We start from the raw sequence: 11,291 nt of genomic DNA, 5'->3' as shown, positions 1-11,291 counted from the left end.
AACTTTTTCTGTAATAAAATTGTTGTTGGTGTCATTAAAAAAAGAATTTAGATTACATTTTTTTTGTTATATCGTATTATTGTCGGTGTCGTTAAAATAGATAATTATGGTTAGTTTGATTTTTTATAACTTGAAAGTAACAAACATTTATATTTTTTTAATTTTAATCAAAATCAAAATTTCATAAAAAAAAAAACACCGTTCAATTTTCAAACGAAAACACAATAAAAAAAGCGAAAAGTCAGACACGTGTTTTCGCTAGTATTACACAATAAAAAAAGCGAAAAGTCAGACACGTGTTTTCGCTAGTATTTATAGGAAACAAAAACATATTTAACCCATAAAACAACTACTATCTTCTTTTTTTTTTTAGGTTAGTTTTTTTTTCCTTCAAAAAAAACTAAAAACGTGAAGCCCACGTAAAAAAAATCGTGCAATGGTTCAGATTCACTTCCACTTAAAACCCACAACTCAGCAAAAACCCTCGTTCTCCGAATTCCTTCGATCCGAGTTGTTTCCCGTTTTCATTCAATCAATTCCGCCGGCGATCTGAATCCTAATCGATCGACAGTGCTCAATTCTGTTCCTTGTTCATTGCGATTCACTCGTTCAATCTCGAAACGGTAAGATGCATGGTTGTGTTAATATTTACGTTTTAGTTTGATGTTTGAAATCTCTGTTTCTTGATTCGTCAAATTCAGTGGCGAATTTGCGATTTTGGTCGTGAAAAGCTCTTTGTTTCTGGATGATTTTCGGCCCTAAACCAAAATTGAACTGGTTGATATTAAGCGTGATTAGTATTTGGCTTTGATTACACTCTGTTTGGATTTTGGATGTCAACTAATGCTTCTGAATATTCCGTTGTTTAGGTCAAATAGACACTCTCACACTCTAAGGAACACTATCTCAAATTCAATGGATTCTACAATCATGACAGGTATATTTATGTTCTCTTGTTTGATATTACATGTGATATTTTGTATCTAATCTATATATGTTTACATAATCTCTCATTTGTTTTTGTAGCTGGTCAGCCTCATCAGAGAGTGATAATACCCAACAAGCGCGGCGAAAAACTTGTTGGTATATTACATGAATGTGGAGCAACCAACGAAATTGTTATCTTATGTCATGGCTTTCGTTGCACTAAAGTTTGTTCCTTTTTCCTTTTTATTTCGACTTATAAGTATTATTCTAAAGTTTGTTCCTTTACCAGATTATTTTCATTGATTATTTTTTTTTGTATATTAGGATACCAATCTCATGGTGAACCTTGTTGCTGCATTGGAAAAGGCACAAATTAGTTCTTTCCGTTTTGACTTTTCTGGAAATGGGTATGTTTATTTACGATGATGCATAACACAACCATATTGAGTTAATATTCAATTTTACTATGTTTGGATGTATAGAGATGGATGATGAAATATGTGTTATTTGATTCCATTTATTGATTTTAATTGATCCATGTGCAGTCAAAATGTTTGTGAAATTGAACAATACTACAAATAGATAGGCTAAAAGCTGAGAAATATAGAAAATGGACCATGCCATTTATGTTGGGACGGATACATGTATTCTCAGTAGGGGTGGGCATAAAAATCAAAAACTGAACCAAACTATTGAACTGAACCGAACTGAACCAATATTAAACTGAACCGTGTGTAAAAGTTCAAAACTGAACTGTATTGTAAGTATCAGTTACTACTGTAACTGAACTGTTTTGAAAAATAAAATAGAATGAATTGAACCCAAATTGGACCAAATTCATTGCTCTCTTGCGATCCATCCAACAAAACCTACAAAGCATGATTCATTCCTCCGCCTTGATCCTTCCGTAACGATTCATCTCCGGTCACTGTCGTGATCCCTCCATCTCCGGTCACCGTCGGGATCCCTCGGTAGTGATTCATCTCCACTGCTGCAGCTCCGAGGTACTCATTTCATTCATATTCATCAAAATTTATCTCAATTTCATATGCCTTTTGAGGTAACGCTGTTGCTGTCGTCTGGTTTTTAAGTGTGTTTCGGCTGTGGGGTGGCTTGCTGGCTGTTTTTAGCGCTGCTGTCATGACAGAACAGCAGCTATTAGGGCTGTTTTCTGTCAGCTGTGCATCTTTATGTTGGTGTTTTGGCTGCAGTAGCTGTTTTCTGGTTTGGGGGGCTGTTGCTGGTTGGTTTAGGCATAGCTAGGGGCTTGAATTTTGGTTAGTTTTATTAGATTTCAGACCCATGGCTGTTGCCTTGCTGTTTGGTTTTTGTTCCTGTCTTGCTTTCTCTATCACCAGAAAAGAAAAGAAAAAGATGAAACTAAAGTAGTAATTCAGTTCAGTTTTTTTTCAATCAAAACAGTTAACTATTTTGAAAACCAGTTCAGTTTGGTTCAAACTATTGCATTATGGTTCGGTTCAGTTTTGACACAGTTTTGGTCTAAACTGAACTTTGACCATCCCTAATTCTCAGGATCGTTAGGATTTCATGTAGTGTATGACTTTGAACTTGTGCCCGTTTGGTGTGCTTAAAACATATACCTGTGTTGACATTCACATTGACTCATTGACACGGATAATAATTGAGAAAATAGAATTATTGAATGTAGAAATTTGTGCCAGTTGTCTGCACATGCCTTAAATAGATGGATGAATGAGTCATATGATTGTATGATAATTGAAATAGTGTGTTTCTGGCTGTTTGATGCGATTTCTTTGGTTGCATATGTTATACCTGTTAATCATTTTCTTTGGTTGCATATGTTATACCTGTTAATCATAAATAACTAATGTTGAAGAAATTACTCTTACAATAGCGGTTGTTAGTTTAGAATTGTCGGTTTTGTTGTACATCTAGTTTATCTTCTGTAACTCAATTTCCTTATAATAATTTTATTTTGGTATTAGATGGTAACATTCTAAGAGTGACTTGATTCATTCACTATTTCTTTGCCTTGTGTAAATTGGATGGTATTTTCTTCATGTACTGAAGTTTCTGAAGTCTGATACCTTGTCTTCATTGTTAGCTATGCTTCATTCTTTGCTTTCTCTTAACTTTAGCTTGTGGATTACCTTCCAGGGAAAGCGAAGGTTCGTTCCAGTATGGTAACTATTGGGGAGAGATGGATGAATTACACGCTGTTCAACATTTCCGTGAATCAAATCGTGTAATCCGTGCAATTGTTGGACATAGTAAAGGTATCTGGATTTATTTGCTTCTATGAAAAAAGAATGTATATCTAGATATGTTTTTAGATATGTGATTATTTGTGCCAAAACTGTCTTTTAGTGCTGCACTATCCAAAATAAAGTGTTGCTACCCGCAACCGCTTTTCTCTATAAACCAAAATTATGACGTGAACTGTTGTCAATATAATTTCATGTCAACCCTGCTTTGGATGTTAAGATTGCAGCCTTGAATAATGCAATATGAAGAGTTGTGTAATTTCTGAAAGAAAAACAGAAGACTGTAATGAGCTTTCATTTAACTGATGCATTACACCTAATTTCCTATCCAAACTTGTACCATGAGATTAGTAGTCAATAAGTCGAAATATAAAGAAACCTTTGCAAAACCATGCCAGATATGAACTTGATCATTATATTTCATTTTAAGATAGTTGTTAACTAGTATTATATTTTCATTTATAGTTCTTAAAAGTTGACTTGTCTGCGTAACTCTTGAGTTCTGATCAATCCATGATCTCAAATTCTGAGGTCCTTTCACGCAAATTTGTTTAGGCTGATTGGACTAATAGTAATTGCTTCTGTGTCGTGATGCAGGAGGTGACATAGTGCTTCTGTATGCTTCCAAATATCATGACATTAAAACTGTTGTCAACCTCTCTGGACGTTATGATCTGAAGGCAGGCATCGAAGAACGCCTTGGTAAAGATTATTTGGAAAGAATTACGAATGAGGGTTTTATTGATGTGAAGACGAAGTCAGGTAAATTGTTTACTCAAGCTTATAATATCATAAGCACAAAGTTCGAGCTAGACATAATCATGAACTATCTTGTTCAATGCGTGGAAAGTTACTTGAGTTTAGAACTTAGAATTCAGATGATGAAAATTTATAAGTTCTTTGTTTCAATCTATGTAGCACATACACTGAATTACTGTGTTGATTATTAAATGATCATTTGAGGACATCTACTGTTGCAGGAAGTTTGGATTACCGTGTTACTAAGGAAAGTTTAATGGATCGCATGGGTACAAATATGCATGAAGCGTGCCTGCAGATTGACAAAGAATGCAGGTTAGGGGAAAATATGTTTGATCTCTTCTCCTTTTACTTCTGGCTCCATTTCTCCCTTGATAAACTTATCAAGTTATATTGATGCATAAATAAGCTAATGCCAAATTACGTCATATATGGCAGGGTCCTTACAGTTCACGGTTCTTCTGACAAAATTATTCCAGTTCAAAGTGCGCACGAGTTTGCTAAGATCATACCAAATCACAAGTTGCATATCATTAAACGAGCCAATCATGCATACAGTAGTCATCAAGACGTGTTATCCTCAGTTGTTATGAGCTTCATCAAGGAAACCATTGACCCTAATAAGGGCACTGTTAGCTAGGTCTGTCTTGCTTGGACATGAACTCCTCATTTTCCTATAATATTCTTGTTTTCCAAGTGACATTACTGATTATGGATGATTAATTCAAACACCTTCATCATGGTAAATAATCCGGATGAAGATATTAAATAGGGTAAATTAGATTTATCTCTCTCCAAGTTTGGTGAAATTACACTTGATGTCATATCTACCTTTTGATTAAACAATCAAAATGGTCTCTGATTTTGTGAGGCGTTCTTAATTTAGTCAATGAGAACACAATTATTTCAAATTGGTCTTCAACTCTTGTAACATGTTTCTCATATTCATCCTTATGCGAATGCTTGTGGCTTAACGTCGTGTACTCAATGATGTGTCCATTAAATGTAATGGTGGAAGTTCTTATCACATAACGAAGAGCACAAAATGAGTAAGCAACCAAATTGTTTGTGACTCTGTATGATGATCTCAAATTAATTAGGCCTTTAAGATTATGAAAATTCCAAAAAACTTCGATCTTTAATAGGTTTCTCAAGTTAGTCCTTGCGAACACTATGAGTTGTTACTGTCCTAAGAAGTCATGTGGACCATCCTCCCCACCCCTTATTTCTTTTATGTTACTCCATTTTTGTCTTTGCCTAATCCATCAAGGTTAATGACCTATTCTTGAATGAAAATAGGCATAGTAAAATGTACTTTGCTCTTAAATTCGTAGCTGAATGCATATACTCTTGAGCGGTGGCAACCTTTGCTTTCCTTTCCTAACTAACTAACTTCAATGCACCGACAAATTTTCAATTAGTTTCCTCGGTGCAAGAAATGCAAAAGCGTTACCGTATTAACCGTTTGGTCATGGTGGGTTAGTAGAAGAACTAAACTTAGTTGCAGTTTTACGTGTGTTGTTATTATTGTTTCTTTTACGAAGAGGGAATTTTTTAAAAAATTAAAAAATACTTTGCAAGAGAAACAACGAAAATACAACATACTTAAAACATAATCTAAATTGTGTACTTGATAAAATTGCCACGCGCATAAGCCAGCAATTTACTTATCTCCATGAGCCATAGGACTCCATGGAGGGTCCACACAAGAATCAACACAATTGGAATGTGGGGGGCACCTCCATGAATGAATACTAGAATTTTAGTCCTTGTCCAATCAATGACTAAGTTGTGAATCACCAAGTATTTTACACCAACTTACTTATCCAACCAAACACAATAGGTGTATCAAACTCTAAGACCAACTTACGAATAAATTTCAATTTTCAATTTTCAAGAGAGATTTTGATGAATCACTGAGTATTTTTCACTCACCACAATAACAGCCTAAAGTTTACTATGAAAAAGCCTAAAAAACAAATAAATCCTTCATGTTTTTATGTCTTTTCGAACACAGATTAGAGTTAATAAGCATGGATATTTACATTTGGCGGGGTTGGTTTGACAGATCGGTAAAACAACGTTTAAATGGGGATATACTTTCACAATAAGCAGTGCTAAGGTTAAACCTGTCATGATATATAAGGTGTGGTTAGTATTGAGGGATCAAGGAATAGAAATTTAAGAAACAGTCCATCCATTTTCTGTTTGAGCATATAGAAAATTTGGAGTATCACATGAAGAAAGAAAGCTTAATGAAATTCACTATATCAAGACACAAATATTGATTTCGCAATTCTACTTATAATTTTTTTTTTTATGAAAACTAATGCAATTGCATGTGCCAATATCCGACACTGACATATTTAGTTACATTCATGTATTTCATTTTTTCAAATTATTACCGGTATCGAATTGTTAGTGTATGTGTCGGTGCTATTAGAATAAGTATTTTTTTTGGTGATTTCTAGAATAGAAGTAAATTGTAGATAAATGTTAGGCAAAAAAGAACATATGATCCAATACTATACAGCATCCAAATCAAAGAAAGTGACTTCTTCAACAACCAGTTTTGCAGAAAAGATTTACAGGACAAAACTAATCAATGCCATATTTTGAATGTTAGTCTATTGCACCGACACTTCTGATTGAATTATCTGTTAATCTTTCATTTCTTAGCATCTCTAAAATTAGGATGAAAAAGAACAAGAGGTTATAATTAATCAATGAGCAGTGTGGTTAGGTTTAAAATACGAAGAGCATGTTTGGCCCTACTTATTTTCCACTTCTCTTCTACTTCTAAGAAGAAGTGGGGCCAAACACAATTTTAATAAGAGTATTACTTTTCCCACCCTATGGCCTTCTCGCGCGCCCTATTTTTTTTGACCAAAATACCCTTTTTCCGGACTATGTTATCCGGACAAAATCCGGATCATATAATCCGAAATGTTTGAAAATCACCCTGCCTATTGGGACTTGCGAAAGTCTGGTTTGGTCAGGTGAAATACAATCCGGAAAACATAATCCGGATATAATGGTTGCACTCCGGAGGAGGAAATCCGCACGCCCTGTGTTCAAACGCCCTATGTTCAAACCAGGCGGGAAAAGTAGACGTTTAATTCCGGAAAATGTAATCCGGACAGTTAGGGTATATATAGTTCGCCAGAACCTAGCTGAATCAGACCACCTTTATCAAAAACACTCCCTACACCTCTAAAAAACCCTCCATTTGGGCGAAATCAAGTTTTGGAGCAGCAATCTGGCCATCAAGGGGGGTTAACATCATCATTTTCGACTGAATGCAAAGGTAATTTGTATACAAACCTTTCCCTAGTCGATTTTTAGGCGATTAAGCTTTGATCACGTTATATGATCTTTGCAGTACTTTTCCAAAATATGTAATCCGGACTTCATTCATGTGCTCCGGATTTCGTGTTCCGGATTTCGTGTTCCACCAAACACAGGTTTGCAACACGCAATGATTTGTTGGAGTGGGTTCGGGAGAAAGCTAGGAAGCTTGGTTTTTCCACTGTTATTGGTAAATCCGATAACGGTGGCAACGGAAGAAACGCATTTGTTACTTTGATATGTGAAAGGGGAGGTTCATACACCGAGTACAAGAGAAAAAGTAGGCGTGAGATAGCTGGTTCGGTTAAATGCGAGTGTCCGTTTAGGCTGAGAGGTTACTTGTTGACTGGTGGTGAGTGGAGCCTCAAAGTTGGTGATGGTAAACACAACCATGGCATGACAGATGTGTTGAAAGGTCATAAAACCGCCGGTCGTCTAAACCCAAATGAACGTGTTCACCTTGAAGAGATGGTGGAATCAAATGTTCCTCTGAGGCAAATGCTTACCAACTTAAAGAAGAGGAACCGTACCGCTTCAACTACCATCAAACACGTTTATAATGCTACTTACAGGTATAGGCAGTCCATTAGGGGTACGAGGAATGACATGCAACATCTCTTGAAGTCTTTGGTTGATAATGGTTACGTTTATCATTGTAGGAAGTATCATGATTCTGATGAAGTCAGTGATGTTTTTTGGGCACATCTAGAGTCTATCAAGTTGTTTAACACGTTCTCCACGGTGCTTGTGTTGGATTCCACATACAAGACAAACAAGTATCGTCTTCCATTGCTTGAATTTGTCGGTAACACCTCTACCATGAAAACATACTCTATTGCTTTTGCCTATATGATGTCTGAGAGGCAAGATAATGTTTATTGGGCTCTTGAGAGGTGTCGTGAGATGTTGTACTCCAAAGATCTCTATCCCAAAGTAGTTGTCACTGATAGGGACAATGCTTTGATCAATGCGGTGGAAAAGGTTTTCCCTAAAGCTACTACTTTGTTGTGCTCATATCACATTGGACAAAATGTGAGAGCAAAGTGTAAAGTAGATTGCAAAGTGACGGATCTCAAAGGCAAGAATGGGCAAGCGATTAAGCCTGGTTCGGTAGTGAAGACTGTGATGGCTGCATGCATGGATATTGTGGACTCCGACACGGAGGAAGCATATATTGATAATTGGACCCGGTTCAAAGTTGTATGCGCAAAATTTCCCAAGTTTTTGGATTATGTTGAAAAGACAATTTTAGATCCGGTTAAGGAGAAGTTTGTGAGGTTTTGGGTTGACAAAAACCTTCATATGGGAAATACTACAACAAACAGAGCTGAATCTGCACACGCTCGGTTGAAAAAGTATCTGAGTAGTAGTATGGGTGATTTGAGCACAAACTGGAAATCCGTTCATGCCATGCTAGAGTTGCAACATACCGCAATACATGCTTCGTTTCAGACGAGCATTATCATGCTTGAACATCGGTTCAAAGACAAGGTGTTGTGGTCTAGGTTGATCCGGAACATTTCAAGGGAAGCTTTGCATCATCTCGTAGTGGAGTACAATAAAGCACTTGAAATTGGTACGGATAAATCAAGATCTGGTTGTTTGAGTTTGATCACATACGGGTTACCGTGTGCATGTATGCTAGCTTTGAAGATCAAGAACGGCACCGCCATTCGTTTGGAAGAAATTCACACCCACTGGAAGAGGTTGGGGTTCGAGTACGAGGTTGACCCGAAGCTTAAAAAAGAAGACATCTCTCTATTGCCAGAATGGGATATTCTCCAGGTATTTTTTTTCAAAACTGTCTCTGTTTATGTTCTGCCTAGGATTTCTGTTTCTGTATTCTGTTCTCGTGAAATCCGGATTATATAATCCGGATACAATCGACGGATTCCGGATTATGTAATCCGGAAATGTAGCATTTACGCCCCATGCAAGTGCATTTAAGGCTCATGCAAAGGGTGTATCGCGAAGTTCCAGATTATACATTCCGGATAACCAAGTGTATTTTGGATTGTATAATCCGGAAGTCATCAGTAATAGTCACAGGATACATGTTTCTGACTGTTTTCCATCAACAACAATAATGACAATTTTTTACACATTGTAGGCCCGGTTCAAGGACACCGATTACAACATGAAGGTGCATTTGAAAGAACAATTCCGGCAATTTGTTTTACCGGAAACCACCTGTATGTGTCCACCGCCAAATAAGGTCATCACCAAAGGAGCTCCAAAGAAAGATAAGCAAAGCATTCGATCGACAAGGCGGTCCCTTTCCCTATGGGAGATTGTTGACTCCCAAGAGCAAGAAACACAGGGTTCACAGACACGGTCAACAGGGACGAGTAGAAAGAGTGCACGGAAAAGCAACATGTCTCCTACTCCTCCTAAGCCAATCCCAAAAAATCCAAAGAAGCCATCACCCGTTGAAGTCTGCATACCACACAAAGACCAAATCCCAATTTGGATGCATGGCTTTATTGAAAAGGTTACGAATGTACCCGGTGATGGCCATTGTGGGTTCCGAGCAGTTACGGTCCTACGTAACTTGACTGTTGATGATCACACATTAGTCCGGTACAACCTTTACAAAGAGCTTATCGGTGTAGAAAATGCCCGCTATCGGAGGATGATTAATGATGATAGGCGGTATAAAGAGGTCTTGGACGCTCTATCCTACTCCGGTATTGGCAATGCACCACCGGATAAATGGATGACAATGCCGGATATGGGGTTCCTCATCGCACAGAAATTCAACCAAACTGTTGTAGTGTTGTCCATTGGGAAATCAGAAACCTTTTTCCCTCTATGTGGTCCACTGCCTCCTCCAAGTATCGATCCATAGATCTGTCTGGCATATGTGAATGACAACCATTTTATGGCATTGAAATTGAAGGATGGTTGTCCGATTCCTCCCACTTCCGCTCTATGGAGACAATACCATCGAGAGGATGCAGACACATGGCCTGATAGATATGTCATCCGGATGGCAGATTATAATGAGCTAAGTCGGGCGGCGGGTGTTGAGGTCATAGAAGATGATGAAGAGTTGTACGTTGTTGAAAATCTTGATCCCGATGAGAGGGTTGGTGTTGGTCCTGCTCCTGGTGTGAAGGTTGAAGTGGATGATAGTCCCATTGATCTTTCGGCGCCATAGATTAGATATATATCATTAGTTTAGTTGAAATGTATATCATTAGGTGAAATGTGTAATGATATAAATTCAACTTTTTTTGGTATAATGATATATATATATATATATATATATATATATATATATATATAATCATTTTTTGATATAATATTTAAGTTAATTGTCTTTTATACAAACATATATAATGATTTATTGAAAAAAAATGTACCACAATGACATGCAAATCTGTTTCAGTTCTGTGCACTGCTTCATTCCGGATTATATAATCCGGAACTCCCCGAGGGCAATTTTGGAAAAAAATAGGGCGCGCTAGGAAAGGCATAGGGTGGGAAAAGTAACTCCCTTTTAATAAAGCTCTTAATAAAATAAGTGTCTTTTTTATAAAGAAGGAAATCCAATGCGTTTGGCCCAACTTTTTTTAGGCATATAGAAACTACTTTAAACTTAAAGATAAAAATATGAGCTTTAGAAATAAAGTTAAAGTTGTTTGGTAAATGTGGCTTTTTGTTTCAAAATCTATTTTATGTTCAAGTGTTTGATAATATTTTTATTTAAAATGAATTTATTTTAAGAAAGTTCATATTTCAAAAGAAATTATGATAAATAAATAAATATATTTAAAAGAAACAATCATATTTTAAGGGGAAAATGAAACAATATTTTTAAAAATATTATAGATAAAGAGGTGAATAAGATATATAAAAATTCATACATTATGATTTTAAGTAATTTTTGAAGATATATCTTAAACGATTACCTCATTTATGATATATTTTTTTGGATGAAAATGCCTTGTTAAGATCTAATAAGTATTAAAATATTTAAAAATGAAAGAAAAAATTCCTTATATATAT

At 36.2% G+C, this 11,291-nt stretch overlaps 2 protein-coding genes across 2 annotated transcripts; both read left to right on the top strand.

The window, feature by feature from the left end:
* The first annotated feature begins 437 nt into the window (after positions 1-437).
* Positions 438-4,814, top strand: LOC146945878 (putative uncharacterized protein YDL057W). The gene is made up of 8 exons (XM_085744160.1): positions 438-623; positions 870-937; positions 1,027-1,151; positions 1,252-1,334; positions 3,067-3,185; positions 3,771-3,935; positions 4,154-4,247; positions 4,371-4,814. Exons 2-8 carry the CDS (start codon positions 916-918, stop codon positions 4,570-4,572), a joined length of 810 nt encoding a protein of 269 aa, XP_085600286.1. The 5' UTR covers positions 438-623; positions 870-915; the 3' UTR covers positions 4,573-4,814.
* A 2,064-nt stretch (positions 4,815-6,878) lies between these two features.
* LOC146945877 (PKS-NRPS hybrid synthetase cheA-like) lies at positions 6,879-10,128 on the top strand. The gene is made up of 3 exons (XM_085748112.1): positions 6,879-6,931; positions 7,397-9,065; positions 9,391-10,128. Exons 1-3 carry the CDS (start codon positions 6,879-6,881, stop codon positions 10,126-10,128), a joined length of 2,460 nt encoding a protein of 819 aa, XP_085604238.1.
* The last annotated feature ends 1,163 nt before the right edge of the window (positions 10,129-11,291 follow it).

The sequence above is a fragment of the Medicago sativa genome, chromosome 2, assembly GCF_051527215.1.
Source record: "Medicago sativa cultivar Bolivia chromosome 2, Bolivia_mono, whole genome shotgun sequence".
Taxonomy (NCBI): Eukaryota; Viridiplantae; Streptophyta; class Magnoliopsida; order Fabales; family Fabaceae; genus Medicago; species Medicago sativa.
The sequence above is the reverse complement of the archived record's forward strand: the minus strand, read 5'-3'. Positions and strand labels throughout refer to the sequence as shown.